The sequence below is a fragment of the Notolepis coatsorum genome (genome assembly GCF_963971535.1).
Source record: "Notolepis coatsorum genome assembly, chromosome: 15".
NCBI classification, from domain to species: domain Eukaryota; kingdom Metazoa; phylum Chordata; class Actinopteri; order Aulopiformes; family Paralepididae; genus Notolepis; species Notolepis coatsorum.
The window spans coordinates 5588495-5608349 of record NC_140179.1 but is presented as its reverse complement, the minus strand read 5'-3'; the positions used below and the strand labels follow the sequence as shown (position 1 = coordinate 5608349).

The 19855-nt window shown below is 42.3% G+C and overlaps 1 protein-coding gene across 2 annotated transcripts; it reads right to left on the bottom strand.

Moving 5' to 3' along the window:
* Positions 1-5655: 5655 nt before the first annotated feature.
* On the bottom strand, positions 5656-19435 carry LOC311241930 (uncharacterized protein). Of its 2 annotated transcripts, none has more exons than XM_084330883.1 (4): positions 19182-19435; positions 16610-17083; positions 9404-10342; positions 5656-7478 (listed from the first exon to the last, which is right to left on the bottom strand). In XM_084330883.1, the coding sequence occupies exons 2-4, from the start codon at positions 16794-16796 to the stop codon at positions 6448-6450; spliced, it is 2157 nt and encodes a 718-aa protein (XP_084187009.1). In that variant the 5' UTR covers positions 16797-17083; positions 19182-19435; the 3' UTR covers positions 5656-6447. The 2 variants fall into 2 exon arrangements, with proteins under 2 accessions (XP_084187009.1, XP_084187010.1); XM_084330884.1 differs by having other exon boundaries at positions 9908-10342.
* Positions 19436-19855: the final 420 nt, after the last annotated feature.

Here is a 19855-nt window from a genome sequence, read left to right as displayed (position 1 = left end):
TCATGACAGTGAGGTGTGTGTGTGTGTGTGTGTGTGTCTATATGTGTGTGTGTGTCTCTGTGTGTGTGTGTGTGTGTGTGTGTGTGTGTGTGTGTGTGTGTGTGTGTGTGTGTGTGTGTGTGTGTGTCTGTGTGGAGGATTGTTTTTTTAAGAAAAATACAAGTGTAAACTGAATAGCAGGCAGATATTATATGATTCCATAGAGACCTGTGTGTGTTTCCCCCTGATGGGTGTCAAAAGTGAACCATCTGTGTTCTGAAACCTGGCTGTTTCTGCAGAAGGTGAGCCCCCTCTGGTGTTTGCTGAATGTAGGCGCTCATACAGCCCATGTGATCAATGTTTTTCTGTAGAGGTCAGGAGGGGGTGCAGTATGGGGGTGTGTCAACCCTACCAGAGGTGTTGTCTCTGATGCACGCAGATAACGTCACTCTGAATAGGTGTTATTTAAATATCAGAAATGACTGTTGCTGCAACATCAACATCCTCATCCTCCTGGACCTCTCAGCTGCTTTCGACACCATCTCACACTCAATCCTCCTTGACCGCCTGGAAAGTGTCCTTGGCATCACTGGTACCCCCTTGTCCTGGTTCACATCCTACCTTACCAACAGGTGGCAGTATGTTTCCCTCGGGGGGTCCAGGTCAGCTCCAGCACTTGTTAAACAGGGTGTTCCCCAGGGTTCGGTGCTAGGTCCGCTCCTTTTTATGATTTACCTCCTCCCACTCGGTGATATCATAAGGAAACACGGCCTCCACTTCCACTCTTATGCAGACGACACGCAGCTTTACCTCCACACCAAACCCTCGGCTCCCCTCCCTCCCCCCTCCCTCATTGCCTGCCTCCAGGACATAAAAACATGGATGACCACCAACTTCCTTCAACTCAACAGCAAGAAGACAGAACTAATAGTTGTAGCCTCCCCAGCCCTCCTCCAAAAGATCGACCACCTTGTTCTCTCCGTGGATGGCTACTCCATCTGCCCCTCCACGGAGGTAAGGAACCTGGGCGTAATACTGGACTCAACCCTCTCATTCCACCCTCACGTCAAGTCTGTCACCAGATCTGCCTTCTTCCACCTCAGAACCATCTCCCGCCTCCGCCCCTCACTCTCCGACACCTCAGTGGAAACACTCATTCACGCCTTCATCACTTCCCGCCTCGACTACTGTAACGGAATCCTTCTTGGTGCTTCCAAGAAGGTTCTGGATCACTTACAGTACGTCCAAAACTCTGCTGCGAGGGTCCTCACGCGCACCAAACCCTGGCAGCACATCACCCCCACCCTGCAAAAACTCCACTGGCTCCCCATCAACTACCGAATCCCCTACAAGGTCCTCCTCCTCACCTACAAATCCCTGCATGGGTTGGCCCCTTCCTACCTGACCAACCTACTCCACCCCTACACTCCAGCACGAGGCCTCCGCTCCTCCAACTCCGACCTCCTCACCATCCCCCGCACCAGGCGTTCCACACTGGGAGATCGAGCTTTCGCTGTAGCTGCCCCCAGACTGTGGAACTCCCTCTCCCCCCTCATCCGAGGCTCTGACACCATCAACCTCTTCAAAACGAAGCTAAAAAGCCCACCTGTTCACACTTGCCTTCACGCAACACGGCCCCGCTCCCAAGTAGCCCACCCCTGACTCTTTTAACACTTTAATCGCCGATGACGTGTTTAGACGTCATTCCTAGCCATGCTCATTCTGCCGAAGACGCCGTAACTCGTCTTTGATGTCAATATTTCAAAAATCTGTGATCAGATTCAGATTCAGAGTTTTTATTTGCCACATGGAATCATACAATCAGAGTTTCTTCATTACACAATCATAAATAACATTCCATGGACAAAAGGAGCAGGAAGAAGAATAAATCTTATGGTTACCTGCCCCTTATTCCTAAACTAAAGAAGTATTTTCTTAATGGTCGGCGTACAACCTAATTTATACAAATAATAATTTATACCATTATACAAGAAACTCACAATTCACAGTTAAACAAGGTAAAAATTTAATAATAATAATAATAATAATAATAAAGAATAAAGAATAAAAAAAAAAGAGAAAAAAAAAAAAAAAAAATATCTCACTATTCAGATCACATTTGATTTTCATACTGAGTAAATATTTCTTTTTTATAATTTTTTTTTAATAGATAAACACTACTACATCCCTTAAGCTCGCTATGGAGAGAATTCCACAACTTTACACCAATAACTGAAGGACACATCTGTTTTAGTGTGGTACGTGCAAACTGATGTTTAAAACTAAACTACTAAACTCACTTTCTAAATGAAAAAGATTTTGTAGTTTTCCTGGCAGTGTATTATTTCTTGCCCTAAACATAATTAACATTGTTTGAAACTTAACCATGTCTTCAAGTTTAATTATTCTAGATTTAATAAATAATGTATTTGTGTGTTCTCGATAACTCACTTTATGTGTGATTCTTATGGCCCTCTTCTGTAGTATATATAATGGTTTTATATTGGTCCCATAAGTATTCCCCCATACTTCAGCACAATAACTGATCATATCATATTTCTCCTCCGGGGTCCTGAGATATACTGCTGATCTCCACTCAACTCTCTAGCGGTTCAAGAGCGCCATCTGGTGGCCGATCGGCAGATCGCCAACAGGAAGTGACTCGTCAAACAGGAAGTGCTCATCCATAAATCGTCCGGGCACTCGCGATCATTAGCAGGACTCTATCTCAACACACTGGATAATCAATCGCTCACCCTAACTCAATAAACAACGTTATTTGGACGTATATAGTATTATACAACCTGGAAATGGTTCATCAGGATCAACATCCCATAATCGAAAACTGTCTACTCCACGCTGATCGTCCAACGGCGCGAGGAAGATACGGTGAGTTTCAACGTTATTTTCTAACGTCTTCTATACTAACTGATCTGATGATCATATGACCCACACTAGATGAATGGTATAACGTTGCCCACGGAATTATAAACGCCCCCTCGCCCATCCGGTCAATATCATGATACGTAGTAACTTCTAGAAGTACCTCCAGTTGAAATTTTTCATATGGCACCGATCGCTACCAAACTGTATTTGATCATCAATATAATGCATTTGGGGCTATAAATCAAGTTCTGAAGAAAGCTGCAGAAAACGATAAAAACATACTTTAGACCATATTTAGTATGAATATGTGAATGAAAAAGTATATCGTTGCTACACCCTGAACAATGGATATAGGACATTGAATGGGCCATAATAATGTCAATTTAGCAATAGAATTTAAAAAGTTATAGCCCTGCAAAGAAGGGGAACTTCTCCATAGACAAATAGAGCTGGCTAGGGATGGTAAATTATGAATTTAACCATGGCGATCAAAGTGTTAAGCCACAGATTCCGTTGTTTTGTTGTTTGTTTTGTTTGTTCATTTCAACCACTTCATCCAATTGGACAGCACCTTGCTTCCTTTTGTATCTCTTTTATCTTATTTGTTTCTTCCTTACTATACACAGATATTCATCTTTTTTTTTTTTTTTATCAATTTATATTTTTCCATCCTTTCCTTGTACAGTGTCCTTGAGTCTGAGAAAGTCGCTTCTCTCTTAAAATCCAATCTATTATTATTTATTATTATTATCTCTGTGTTGAGCTTCATCAGAAGGCACAAACCAACACCGTGACGTCACCAAACAAAATGGCGGCGCCCATGTTGATAAATGCTTCAAAAAAGAACATAACAAATCGTTTTTTCTTAGAAACTGCTTATTTTTATAACATGATTTTTTCTGTGGCTTATCTAAATACTAATTTGATGCTATGACTGTTTATATCGCTATGCTTCATCTCCCCTTTAACTGTTCTTCTTTTACTTATTTATTCCAGAATGTATGTTTGTAAGTGCGAATAACAATAAACAAATAAATAAACATTGTCAGTCCAAAGTGATCAGTAAGGCAAAATTACAATAGTTACACAAATGTTTATTAATGTGAAAATAAAATATATGTATATGAATCCATAGAATAGGCTTACAGCCAGGGTCTGGAAGTCACTTTTGGGCTCACCTGCCAAGGGCTCCTGTAGGCCTACTGTTCCTAATAGTGTATTGGGTTACCTGCTGTAAGAGTGGCTTCTGTGGTTGGGCCATCTTTGTTTAGGCTACAACAAGGTAGAATGACAATTTCTATGCTGAAAGTAATTTAGACTGCAGCTGTATTTTTAGGATGGTTATCAACTTCTCATAGTTTAAGAGATTCAACCATTGCCTCCCTTTTGTTGGTTGCAGTTTCTATTTTGGCGCGAGTTTCTGCTACCTGATTGAATCGGGACCTTGTCAATCTAATTTGAATTTAATCAGGTAATCAATGCCCTAATAAACCCTTGTGATCATTACTGTAAGATGTACAGTATACAAACGCAATGCATGTGTTCGCGATTGCTCAATGATGGGGAAGATATGTGCAGGTGTCATTCGGCCACATGGTGGAGCTATTTACAGAAATCACATCATGTGAGACATTTGTCACAATGCCTCACAACAAAATTTCACAACAGTGGCTACTTACAGAGGCTTGAAGTAGCAGAATAAAATAAATCATTTAACTTTACTCATCAACGTAGTCTTAGTGTCTCTGTATTAAAGTGGCGTTTAAGAGTCTTGTCCCATTAGTAAAGCCTTTCCTTCCTTTCATCACAAAGTTCAAATGGTTTTCAAACAAGAGTGTAGTTTCTGAGAAATCGCCATGTTTCCAATTAGCATTAGCTATAAATGCCATGATGCAATGGGAGGTATGCATGTTAAAGTGTCGCTTTAAGAACCGTTCTTGAAGTTCTTAGTAATAAATAGCACAGGCTTCTAAATACCTTACCTTGCCTTCGATGTACACACTGTGCCTTCTGATGTTTCCAGACATCCTCTCAGAAAGCTTGTTCTTCCCACAGACATGGCAACAACCATTCCTGCATTTGTTGCACTTAATCACACTCTGCCCGCTGTGTGTAATCTTCCCTCATGGACTTCACATACCATTTATTAAGTTGTGTTTTTACATGGGAATCTTTCAGTACTCTATAGCTACAGTATATAATATCAGTATATTATACACCATGCTGGAAATAAGTGTTGTCACTTTTGCATGTCATCCCTTGGATTTGTTGTGTCTTTGGATCCATAAATAAAATCAATCAATCATTGGGAATGTATTTTTTTTTTTTATCTACTTTTTTCTCCCATCCCAATTTCGTATCGTCCAATTCTACCCTCCCCTGTCTCGAACGCTGTTAGGCGACCTGTAGGAGTCGCTGTCCACAACGTCCGATCCCCACCCATCAGCTTTCCCACCCCTAACACTGCCAATTGTGTTAGTATGAACGACCAGCCAAGCTGATAGCAATGCGGAGAGCTGGGCTCGAACCCAGCGTCTCCTGCATTGGTGGCGAGCGCCTTGCCCACTACACCCAATGTGCGTTTCTTTAAAATCAATCAATCATTGGGAATGTATTTCATGTGGTATATACATCCAGGTCATACATGTAGCCGTTAGGAATGTAACGATACACACAGATTAGTTCAATCTGCAATACTGGATTTACAGTTCAGTATTGTGATATTTTTACAAAAACTGAATTAAGAAAAAAATTATATATACTTTTTATTTTATTTCTTTCTGAGGCATTTGAATTGTATGGTCATCATTTCCATACAATTGTAATAAATTAATTAAAAAAGTGTAATAAATGTACCAAAATGTTGTCTTTCGTTAGGACATAGGAAAAGCATGAACATAACGGTAAGGATATCACCAGAGGGGTCACAGTGTAGAGGCCAGAGTCATTAACCATTTCACTACCACACTACAGAAGGTTAACCCTTTACTATCACACTACAGACGGTTAACGGTTAGCCTCTGGAGCAGGTAGGGGGGGCGGGGGGTGTCTTGCCCATGGACACTTTGACAGAGAGAAGATACACACTGAAGAACATGTATGGTGTTGGTTGTTCCGTCTCATCACATGACCTTACAGGTCCGCTTTATAACGGAAGCGAACACCGCCTCTGGTTTAAAAACGTCCATCTGTAGTGGAAATCTTTTAGGAACCTTTTAACAGGGTTCCCACAGACATTGCAAAATGAAATTCAAGGTCTTTCAAGTACCTTTCCAAGCACTATATTTCATTAAAAAAGGGCATTTAAAAAGAATACAATTCACTTAAAAATTTTATCGGATCCAATATTTATGGCTTAAAACCAATTTACGACAATTAGTTACACTTTAGATAAAATAATTTCTTGATTCAGAACAATTGTATCATGGATTAACAAAACTTTCAATGCGAATGGTTGATTTGAAATTCAAGGACATTTTAAGCACATTGTTAAAAAAAAACGTCTGTTTTCAAGGAATTCCAGGCCTTGACTTTTTTTTGGTCAAAAATCAAGCACTTCAAGGACCTTGTGCGAACCCCGTTTTAAGAAGTGTGGAGACTATTATATAGACACGGTGGTTTATGTCTCATGTGGGTCTTCATGTGAACCGTCAAATTGCTCTTATGGGAGAAGGACTTATGACATTCTTGGCACTGATACGGTCTCTCTCCCGTGTGGATCCTAATATGAGTGACGAGGTCCGACTTCTGACAGAAGTTACGCCGGCAGAACTGGCACATGTATAGTTTCTCCCCCGTATGGATCTTTACGTGTCTCATCAGCGTCTTGGTCAAGGAGAAGCCCTTTCCGCAGTGCGGGCAGGGGTACGGTTTCTGCACGGCCTGCACTTCAAACTGAGCGCCCGGCTCGTAGGCTTTCCCCCCCGCCGCCGCTCCCCTCCCCGGCAGGAGGCCCATCTCCGTGAGGTGTTTCAGCTCCGACAGAACCGAGGTGGACAGCGCCTCGACCTCCTCTCTGTCACCGTTGTGTTCATTCTGAGCCGCTAGGTAATTTGAGTGCGCCGCTGCGTAGACTGAGGGCTGAGAGTCGGCGGTGGTCATTTCCACCGCCGTCACACAGCAGTCTTCTCCGATGGGCTCGGTCTTGAATCTATAGATTAAACCGGCCGACGAGAGGTTCCTCTCTCTGTTCCTGGTCGGCGGTTGGTAACGATGATGATGCTGCTGCTGCAGTGGCTGAAGTGGGTCTTGGTCAAACTGAGCCGTGACAAAGGGAGCGGTTCTGTCGGAAGCGAGGCCTTGGAACTGCTCATCCTCCTCTTCGTCGGTCTTCAGCTCCCGTCCCTCGACTTTAGTCTGTGAGGCTTGTGGATTCGGCCGGCCCAGACTCTGTGAGGCTTGTGGATTCTGCCGGCCCAGACTCTGTGAGGCTTGTGGATTCTGCCGGCCCAGACTCTGTGAGGCTTGTGGATTCTGCCGGCCCAGACTCTGTGAGGCTTGTGGATTCTGCCGGCCCAGACTCTGTGAGGCTTGTGGATTCTGCTGGCCCAGATTCGGGCTCCATTTCTGCTCAGATGGAACGTCGTCAGAGATGGTGCGAGCGAGATGAGGGTCTGAAGGAGGAAAGTATAGAGAATAGTTGATTTAAAACTTGGCGAAAGTTTGTTCATATTCCAATATAATCCGACATTAATTCCTAGTTTGTGACTGATCCAGATTGTGTTCTCTCTCCTGCAGTAGATTGGCTGTTTTTGCTTCTGAGGTGATGCTTTTCTGTCTTAATATAGGCCTCCTAACTTCTTCAACTTCACCAATATGTAATGTATATTGTAATTTCAAGTTCATCATGATAAATTCCATGATACCGCCTTCCTTGGAATAAGACAAATCTATGAACATTTTCAAAATTCATTCATTTTCATATTTACATAAACATATTTACATTTTTATGTTCCCGTATTTGAGCCATTTATTATCCATTGGATTTTAATTTCACATCTTCATTCAGAAAGGTAGATGTTACAGGACATTAGTCATTTTGAGGACTGGTATCACTGTGTTAGAGTAAAGGTTTTACTGTTGTCTGATGAGTCCAGTGATTGAAAAGGAAAACTGAGCAGAATTAATATGCATTATATTTATTTCTTTAAATAGTACTGATATTTTCTTTGATGTTCATCAATATTAACTAGTGTTTGCATGCATAGGGACAATTATGTATGGACGTTCACTCTTGATAAACGTGTGGTTGACCCAACGGGACAGTTGTGCTTAATCCAGTACGCCAGGTCTGCGCCACTCTTACATTTTGATCATGTCACTGAACAAATTCAAAATAAAGAGAAAATTGGTAAATGCCCCGCAATTGCTTAAATTGTTGGGAAGCACAATTTAAGATGAAATCTGTGCATACCCATGGTTCTTGCATAAGGCCCAATACTGTCCAAAACATTTCTGAAATGCTTGATATCTTAAGAATTCTGGCGTAGAATCATTACCTAGTCTGTGAAATAGAACCGTAGCACGGAAATGTATGATAATTATCTCCCAGAACCATCATTCATACTAACATTCCATATACTTTACATGTCTGGGGCCACTGCGTTTTGAAAATCGTATTGTGGCTGGGGGAGAAGAGGTAGAAGGGGGGTTAACTTGTCCTGCAAACTCCCCACCCCCTTAGGTGGTTTACAGGCTATGTAGCAAGGTTTGTATAGTCTGTTGAACCCAGAATGCTACAATAAGCTATCACCTAGCTATACGAGTTATCACAATAATAGAAAATGGAATGCGCATTTGGACAATTAATTGGTCTGCATCTCAAGCTAGACTGCTAGCTAGCTCTCTGGTGCCATTGTGATGTTGTGTGTTCCGCTCTGCTTGCTGCCTGTAGATATTGTTCATGTGGTCACACCACATAATGTACAGGAAGCAGAAATCAATCAACCGGATACAAATACAAAAAATTGCAGTGTCCCCAGATGTTTGAAGTCTATCGAATGTTAAGAAAATGGATCGGTCTCCCAGATCAGGCCGCGGCGAACGTAAAAAAGAGCAACGGCCGAATTCTATCTATGACTCAGCGAGTGAAAATCCAGAGACGCCTTCTGACTAAAACAACTACCGCACGCCTCGCACCGATACGGTTTCTCCCCCGTGTGTTTTCTCATGTGAACGACGAGATTGCCCTTCTGCGCAAAGGATTTCTGACACTCCCTGCACTGATACGGTCTCTCTCCCGTGTGAATCCTCGTGTGAGTGACGAGATCGGACTTCTGGCAGAAGTTACGTCGACACAACTGGCACTGATACGGTTTGTCCTCCGTGTGGATCTTCACGTGTCTCATCAACGTCTTCGTCAGGGAGAAACACTTGTCGCAGTGCGGGCACTTGTACGGTTTCTGCGCCGTTCCGGCTTCAAACTCCACACCGGGCTCGCAGGCCGCCGGTCTCCTCTTGGGCAGAACCGTCCTCGTGTCGAGATGATTCAACTCAAAGGCCAGCAGTTCTCTACAAGCCACCTGCTCCTCAACCTCACCTGGCTCACTCCGCCGACACACAAAGGCCGGTGGACCTCCTCCTGCGACGGGGGGCCGACGGTCAGCGGCGGCGGTGGATCCCGACGTGCCGCGGTCTTCTCCTCCGGTAGGCTCAGTTTTGATCTGGTCCGCTTTGAGAATGGCTGCAGAGTCGTCTCGATCTATATCGTCGACCGTTTGGATTTGGTAAAGACATAAAGGCTGTAAGGACTCTTGATCGAACTCACTTTTGTCATAGGGGGGGGGCGACAGTGGCAGTGTCTTGATGTCAGACGAGTCGAGACCCGGATAAGGTTTCTCACACCGACTGGTCCCGGGCTCTTGTTGCACCACTAGCTCCGAGTGTTCTTCCATGCGACGGTCGGGGGCCATTGTTTTGACGAAGCACTGGCCACACCTGCACTGAAACGGTTTCTCTCCCGTGTGTTTTCTCATGTGAACAACCAGGTTCCCCCTTTGGGCAAAGCATTTGTGACAGTCTTGGCACTTGTACGGTTTCTCACCTGTGTGTGTCCTGGCGTGGACGAGGAGGTCGGACTTGTGACAGAAGTACCGGTCGCAGAACTGGCACTGGTGCGACGCGGGTCTGTCCTCCGAGTGGATCCGGACGTGCCTGCGCACGGCCTTCTTGGAGGAGAAACTGTTCATGCAAACGGGACACTTGTAGGGCTTCTTCACTTTGAGTATTTTAAACTGCGAGGTCGGGTCGCAGGTTTGCCTCGCCTCGTCGTCGTCCTCTATATCCGTCAGTATTTCTTGTTCGCTTTCACTGTTCTCACTCGGAGCCGGAGAAGAGTCTGGGTTTGCCCCCGCGAACAACGTTCCACGCCCCCCGTCTGTCGACTCCGACGCCGCGTTCTCCGGTTCCTCCTGGTCCAGACTGGGGTTCCACTTGGCAGAAGGCTCGTGCACCTCCGTGACCGTGACCTGTACCGAGTCTAAAGAAAAGGGGAAGATGAAATTAGCTTCGGAGTTAAAAGGTGTAAATATGAAGTTGGTTCACTTATTCACATGGTCTTGATGCATCGATATTACCAGAGCAGGGTAGCAAAATACAATTTAAGAATAGCTAATAAATGTAGAACCCTTACCACCACCCTCCTTCTGGCTCATATAGAACTAACTTCTTGTTCCCAATGAGAGAATTAGGTACAATTTGAGGCAGGGTGTATTTGAGGGAATATGGCGTAACATCGTTGACTTTGTGGAGGCAGCTGACCTAGATCATTGTAAAAAGAATTTAAATTAAAAAAGAGTTAAAGGGGAACGGGTAATACTTTATAATAACCATCCTCAATAGATGGTTAATTTATCATTTATTCATCGTGTTAACTTCCAATAAATAGTAGTAATAGTTTATTATTCTAACTGTTTATTAATGGTTAACAAGTGTTGATTTTCAGCGAACCATATCCCATCCTGAGGAACAACCACCTCGCGCATCGAGGAGAGCTACACCGATGTGATGTTTCGGAGTTGCTCGTGCAGCTAGCTAACGTTACCGGTGCTCGCAAGGTTGCATCGACGACAGACAGCTGGACTGCCCCGATGACCGAAAGCTATGTTACTTACCGTCACTTGCTACTACATCACCGAGGACTGGCGAGTCACCACTGCTGTGTTGCTAGTCTAACTAGAAGTTTGCCGGGTTGGCATATGGCAGACATTGCGAGGAGATTCCCCAGGCTTGCAAAACACCTCTGTATACCCCGCGGCATCGGCACCATCCGAGCGAGTGTTTTTGGACTGATTGTGACCAGGCTGCATGCGCTCCCGTTATACGCTGATTTTCCTCAACAAGAACAAATAAATCGGGACCATGTGAGTCAGTCTGAGACAGGCTATTCATGTTCTATGTAGGCTATCTTGTTGCAAAATAATAATAATAATAATAATAATAATAATAATAATAATAATAATAATAATAATAATAATAATAATAATAATAATAATAATAATAATAATAATAATAATAATAATAATAGCCTCCTTAAAAATACTCTTGTTGCTTTGTTAGTACAGTTGGTTGTTTTCAGTGTTTTATGCACGTAATCTGTTATTTAGTTAGACCCTTTCGTCGACATCAATAGATTTTTCGTTTTTGTTTATCAGGTTAATATAAAACCGTGTTTAGAACATTTGAGTTTGTTAAATACATGCTTTTGCTTTTTTAAGTGGCGAATGAAGTATTTTTTTTTTAAAGCCACATATGCAGCTCACGCGCTTAAAGTCGAGTCAAATGTGTTTTAATAATGTCTAGGCCTCTATTTCTATGTTTCATATGACATGCAATGTTGTGAGAATGCAATATGTCGCTGCTGTTTTGATTGAGGAAACAAATACATGTTACATGTTTTTATTTTTGATAAATTTGGTATTTCTGGTTCCAATTAATCGATTAATTGATCGTTAACGTTATCAATGATCGAGTAAGGAACGTGCTTACAATTTGCAACCCTAGTAAACACCAAGGCACTCTGTATCTTATAAATTGATTAAGTCTTTCCGTTTTAAGAAAGTCTTCATCCCTTTGGCTGTGGATCTGGTGGTCGTGGGCTCGGACTGGGGGGGCCCGTGGTTCGGGGTCTCTGCGGGTCGGGGCATTAAAGAGGCATGATCCTCTGGCTCGTGGGTCCTCCGGGGTTGTGGCTCGCGGCTGCCGGGTCTGGAGATGGAGGGGACTCAGGAGGCTCATTATAGTCCATGTATATTCTTCTTTTATAATTGTCTCTTATTTTAAGTCTGTTGGAATATTTTATTTTTATATTATGTCTTGTCATTATTATTATTGTTGTCGATGTAATGTGATTTGTGTTATGTTATGTTAAAAAAAGAAACTGAATAAAAATTGTATCACAAAAAAAGAAAGTCTTCATCAGGTTCATATACAATGGGGGAAATAAGTATTGAACACATCAGTAAATGTATTTCCAATGAGCGTATTCAAGCGAAATTTGCACCAGACGTTTGTATTAACTCAAGAAATTCAGACAAGAGATCTAAACATTAAAGTCCATATGTAAATAAAGTTATGTGTAATAAAGTGGAATGAAACAGGAAAAAAGTATTGGACACACTAAGAAAAAGCAGTACACCACAGCAGGGAAAGGCAAGGAACTAGCTGAAAACCAAAACTAATTACGAGGCAACTCTACCTCCTATCTGTGCTAATAATGTCAACTGGGTTAGAATATATTGATGGGCTATAAAAAAAAATATTGTGACCAAGGTGCCACACAAGAAACATCAAATGATGGGTAAAAGCAAAGAGCTCCAAGACCTTCACAAACAGATTGTTGCAAATCATGAAAATAGAATTGGCGAAAGACGTATTTCACAACTTCAGAATCTTCCAGTAAGCACCATTGGGGGCATTATCCATAAGTGGAAGCAACATCACTCCATCATCAACCGGCCATGCACAGGTAATCCTCGCAACATTTCTGATCAGGGAGTCAGAAGGATACTTAGAAGAGTAGCCAGAGAGCCATGGACCACTAGGAAAGAGCTCCAGAAAGACTTGGAGGCAGCAGGTACAACTGTGACAGAAAGGACCATAGGCAATGCACTCTACCGCCATGGCCTCTGTGCGCGCTCAGCCCGCAAGACTCCACTACTGAAAGAAAGACATGTTGAAGCTTGTTTAAAGTTTGCCTAACAACATTTGGACAAGCCAGTGAATTACTGGGAGCATGTACTCTGGTCAGATGAGACCAAAATGTTACTTTCTGTCTGTCACACAACACACCATGTTTGGAGGAGAAATGGCAGTGCACATTACCCGAATAACACTACCAACAGTGAAGTTTGGAGGTGGAAGTATCATGGTGTGGGGCTGCTTCTCCTCTCCTGGTACTGGCAGACTTCATATCATTGAAGGAACAATGAATGGAGCCATGTACAGAGTGATTCTTGAGATGAACCTGCTGCCATCCACCAGGATGCTGAGGATGACACGTGGGCGGGACCTTCCAGCAGGACAACAATCCAAAGCATACAGCAAAGGAAACTTGCAGTTGATTTCAGAGAAAGAAAATCAACTTGTTGGAATGGCCCAGTCAATCACCTGACTTAAACCCAATTGAACATTAAGTGGAAGCATCTGAAGATCCAGATTCACAAGAGGCCCCTCCGCAATCTTCAAGATTTAAAGACAATCTGTGAAGAGGAATGGGCCAAAATCACACCTGAATACTGCGGGTGATTAGTTACATCATACAGAAAGCATCATTGGAGCTGTCATTACAAACAAAGGCTTCTCCACTAAGTATTGAATTAATTGCAGTTAGTGTGTTCAATACTTTTTTCCTATGTCATTCCACTTTATTACACATAACTTTATTTATGTATGGACTTTAATGTTTAGATTTTTTTGTCTGGATTCCCTGAGTTAATACCAAAGTCTGGTGAGATTTTCACTTGAATGGCCACATTGGAAATATATTTACGGGACAAAATGCTGATGTGTTCAATACTTATTTCCCCCATTGTAATACTGCAGGTAAGACACACATCACGATGAGCAATTGGAATCCATCCAAATTTATTAATTAGGTGACCGACATTTATGTGGCAAGACAATTAACACCCTACATTGGATATTGTACAAAAATACTTTTCTGTTCACAAGATACAGGCTGCCTTGGGACATTTCTGGAAGCTATCTGCTGTTTAACCAGACTCTTCAAGCTGCTTTTCTTTTGTATAGTGGAGTATACTATAATTGCAACTTTAAAATAGCCTCCCAAATAATAATTAGTTTTTTTCATAGTTATTTTCAATTCACCACTGTCATAGACTTCCATTATATCTAAAAAAAAAAAAAAAGGTGTCTTAAACACCACAGAAAGCCACAAAAGCCACCACGTCTGATGAAAATGCCAAGCTTAGTTTACATCTAAGGTGTTTTATTTTGGTGTTTTCCCCTGAAAAGTTACTCTGTTGTGCTTGATTGAATTTAGGAATAAACACTTGACTTGAATACTGTGCCTCAGATACAGTTAGTTACAACCAAGTCATTTGATTAGACAAGAGGAATTCCATGAGTGCCGATATTCAGTACAACAGCACTGGGACTTTTAACTATATAGTGCTGATATTACTGGGATTTTTAACTATATAGTGCTGATATGCAAGTGATGTTATATGTTCTATGTTGGAACAAAGCAATGTTATGCACTGAAAACAAATTCCACCAGCCTGGCTGGGTGGTCATTAAAGAATCTAATCTAATATTCAGTACCAAGCTGTGCAGGAAAATGTTTGTGTTCAGGTTGCCTGGCAACGGTCCAATTATTTGTTGGCGGAACTAAATAAATGATTAAATGAACAAATAAATCAGAATATGTTGTCGCTCATTACCGTGTTAACTAATAAATGGAGATTGTAGAACTGTTTTTATACTGAATATCAGCACGTCTGTGATCCTCCTCTGTACTCGGCCTGCAGACTCGTACCTACAACCCAATCACAGCCGTGCTGATCTTCAGTATAGCAGCACCAAGCTCTCATGTGATGTTGCTTAAAATGGCAAAACTCTTCAGAAAACAAGTGACACGTAAGAGGATGGCGTAGCGTTTAGTCCATGTGGTGTTCAGCACACTTTTCAGATACACTGGAAGCAAATGTCAGGAGGAAAAAAGGGCACCTTAACTTTTGTTTTGTATCAAGGCAAGAATTGTGATATAATAAGACATTTTTTTCTTTACCTGGATAACCTGCCGAGTGCCTCCCCTACTCAACCAGGATTTGTCAGAGCAACTGTGAGAAAACCAGTGTCTAGTGGGATGTATTATTATTACGCTAAAGCAGCTGCTGTCTTTGGAGAGGCCACTCTGTGAGGTCGGGATGCACCGATACGGACACTGGTATCAGATATTGGGCCGATATCAACACTGACTGGTATCAGATATTGGGCCGATATCAACACTGACTGGTATCAGATATTGGGGCCGATATCAACACTGACTGGTATCAGATATTGGGGCCGATATCAACACTGACTGGTATCAGATATTGGGGCCGATATCAACACTGACTGGTATCAGATATTGGGGCCGATATCAACACTGACTGGTATCAGATATTGGGGCCGATATCAACACTGACTGGTATCAGATATTGGGGCCGATATCAACACGAACTGGTATCAGATATTGGGGCCGATATCAACACTGACTGGTATCAGATATTGGGGCCGATATCAACACTGACTGGTATCAGATATTGGGGCCGATATCAACACTGACTGGTATCAGATATTGGGGCCGATATCAACACTGACTGGTCTATCGGGCTGATATAAACACTGGTATGAGATACTGGGCAGATACCACAGTACACCAACATAGGGTATCTGTATCAGAGGAATTTCCCCAACACTCAAACCTGATACTAGGAACAACATGTCAGAAACCAAAAGCAAAGACACTTGATTTTCTGCATTTGAAACATAGAGAAATATATTGAATGTCTCTAAATGGAGAAAATGGATTAGGCTATAATCTCAATCATGTTTGTCCAATGAACCCAAATGTATGGTATTATGGATTATTAGATTATATATTGCATATATTTAGCATTTGTTTTTTTTTAGATTATATATTAGATTAAATTTAGATTATTGGATTATTAGATTATATATTGTAACTATTTATTGTAGGGCCAATATAACTGAGAGGGCATACAAACCCTCATCTTGCGCCTTGTTGCACATGTCCAGAGTTAATTATATTGATTTGTCATATTGTTTACACTGCTTTTTTATTCAATTTTATTTTTTACTTCTCCACTGTACTATAATTATGTCACCTGTACCATGTCTTATACTACCTGTACCTCCCCCCCCCCCCTCCCCCATGCTGCCTGAATGTCCCCAAGGGGATCAATAAAGGAATATCTTATCTTATGTTGTTCTGCACTGTCTGTACCGTTTAACCATTGCACTGCCGCACTACCAAACGGTTAACCCTTTCACTACGACAATACGCAGAAGGTTAACCCTTTCACTGCCCACACGACAGCAGGTTAACCCTTTCACCGTCAGTAGTGTGATAGTAAAGAGTTAACCTTCTGTAGTGTGTGGCAGTGAAAGGGTTAAGTACAAGTAATGGATTGGATATCGATATTCCACACACACCAGATGATAGTTATATAATATAAATAATATAAAATATAATATATAAATAATGACATTATATACAAACCTGTGACGTGCAGCCGGTGCTGGCGGTCAGCCATCCACTTGGAGTGGGACGCCTCCTCCTCGTACTCCACCAGCGTCCGCTCCACGATCCTCAGGATCTCCTCGGCCGCCACGGACAGGCGCTCGCTGACCAGCGCCTTCACCAGCTGGATCTTTGGCATTTTCACCTCGGGGGGGAAGTAAGCCATTTCTTCTTCTTCTTCTTCTTCAATGTTAAGTATTTGCCGCGTGAGCCTGTCAAAAGAATGCGAGTGCTTTTGAATTAAGATGCACAGCCTTCCGAGACCGGTTTGTCCCAACCTGCTGCGAGTGACCGATCCTGAACTTCTCTTCAACCGCTGTATAGGTCCGATTGGTCCTCCTATCTGTACCTGGCCACGTCTGGAGAGCCAACCAGGTGTGGTGGTGTGTGGTGTCTTGTTATGGCGGACTGTCCATGTCACAGCCTCAACACTCGAGACAGGCAACACAGGGTCTGAAAGACATTTGGAAAAAGTAATGCTTAACTGAAGAAAATAATTCAATTACATATATAAGATGTGAGAGATTACTTCGCCACCTGTTCACATGGTGGGCTAACCCATAAAGTTATGTTATGCATGGATACAGATTGGTATACCAGGCTAAAACAGGATATTGGTATCAGAGAAGATACCCAGTACCAAAATCCTACACCGATAACCACGTTTTCTTGACTTGATTTTAGAATATTTCAGCTAATGAAGTTAAATGTTTATTATAAACTATATTTTTATAGTGTAACGTTTGACTACTTAAAATAATATAAAGGACACTTACATATTTCTGTCAGCTTATTTGTTTTTTTTAGCAGGGCCCAAAAACATTACATAATAATGACAAGCCTACGTATTTATTGTCTGTATCAAATGCAGCACTTTATTTATAGCGTAATTCATTTTTTATTATTATTCGACCCAACAGCGGAGACAACCAACCCGTAATGAGGAACGTTACTGCTTGAGCCATTTCGCCGTATCTGATCATGTTTCTTGATTTGAAGCAGTGAAATGGTTGGTGTGGCTGTGTGGGTGTGTCTGGTTCTTGACTCCTTCTGTATCACAAACAGTACTGTATTTGCAAATCTGGTATGTCATAAATGTATAGATGTAGCAGTACTGACTATCTGTATGTCATGTATGTCATATATGTCCTGATGAATTGAAAATGGGGGACCCTGGTGTAAACAAGACGAAAGTCTTTCTCTGGTCTGCATCCCCTTAACAATTGTGTGTATTGAGCTGTACTGTATTGTACCCATTCTGCAATCTGTTAATAAAGTTTTCAATCAATCAATCAATCAATCAAGTGTGGCTGTGTGGGTGTGTCTGGTGTGGCTGTGTGGGTGTGTCTGGTGTGGCTGTGTGGGTGTGTCTGGTGTGGCTGTGTGGCTGTGTGGGTGTGTCTGGTGTGTGGGTGTGTCTGGTGTGGCTGTGTGGGTGTGTCTGGTGTGGCTGTGTGGCTGTGTGGGTGTGTCTGGTGTGTGGTGTGGCTGGTGTGGCTGTGTGGGTGTGTCTGGTGTGGCTGTGTGGGTGTGTCTGGTGTGGCTGTGTGGGTGTGGTCACAGATTTAGTTTTCTGAACTTTTGTTGAAACACGTAGAAGGTCAACTGTTTCTCCACGTGTGCATCATGTGACCTGTGTGCATCATGTGACCCGTGTGCATCATGTGACCCGTGCAGTCAGAGCCTTCCAACTGAAGTACGACGGTTGTAAGCATCTTTGGAACGGATGAATGAATGAATGAATGAAAACTTTATTTAACAGATTGCAGAATGGGTACAATACAGTACAGCTCAATACACACAATTCTTAAGGGGATGCAGACCAGAGAAAGACTTTCATCTTGTTTACATCAGGGTCCCCCATTTTCAATTCATAGTGACATTTATGACATACACAACATACATGACATCATGACATTTATGGCATAGGGAGGGACATACATGACATACAGGTATATAGCACTGTTACATAAAGTGACATATACGATTATGCAAATATACAGTACTGTTACCCATAGATCCTAACAGAGAATCCATAGATCCTAAAATCAGAGAATGGTGCAATAACGGATATATTAAGTGTATTTCCTCAAAGGGAAACCGAAATCTACGTTCTACCTCTCCGTTTGGAGGGCCGGTAGGAGGGCTAGATGACCAGTCTACACCTAGACCCACAGACCACATCACAGACCACATCAATGATGAATTGATGTAAACAAGACGAAAGTCTTTCTCTGGTCTGCATCCCCTTAACAATTGTGTGTATTGAGCTGTACTGTATTGTACCCATTCTGCAATCTGTTAAATAAAGTTTTCAATCAATCAATCAATCAATCAATCAATCAATCAATCAATCAATCAATCAACCGGAGTCCTGACCCATCCGGATTCACTTGGTTTGGGGGATATATACGCATCCGTACCACCTTCTGTATATGTTATCTTACATCAACGACAACTAAAGGGCTTATTCCAAAGTATTAAAACAAGCAGACTCCCTAACATCAACGGTACAATTGAATAAAATATTTTAAATAATAAAACGTCTCACCATGATCGCCCCCGTTGACCGCGGTGTCGCTGAGTGACGTGACGGCTAATGTTAGCTAGCCCCAGTTAGCCCCGGGAGCTAACCTAGATGTTGTTGTTTGCCAGACAGCTGTTCCACGACAAATCGCCGGTGTTAATGTGGAAAATGTAAATGCTGCTATACATCTACGCGGACGTGAGGCGAGCTTTAAACAGCTACAGTTAAAGGAACGTGTGTTCAGGGTTCGTAACGTTAGCCACCACGACCCACGTCAAGTCGTGTTTCTAAAAACAACACGGGAGCTAACAGCTAGCTAGCTGCTGTCAGAGCTTCACTTCCTGCTTCACTTCAAGGACAGAAGCAGAAGGAATGGTCACACACGTCATACTATCAGCGCGCTATCTATGCTCGCCTTGGTGCCAGTTTTATTGAAGCCTGTATTTAAAAAGAAAAGTTAAAAATACACAAGCAGCAGCTATCTGAGGAATTATACATAAATCAATATATCAAACGTAAGCTATAGTTAACAATGCAATACACTGCCAATGATTCTGACATCCGAGGTAATAACCTGGCTGTTTAAATGACGGGTCATAAACGAGGAGATGGCTAATCCCATTCAACTCAATTGCGTCGAACTGAACGTTTTTCCACACCTGGCGCCTGCGTTCATGCTTTATTTCTTTATTTCAGAT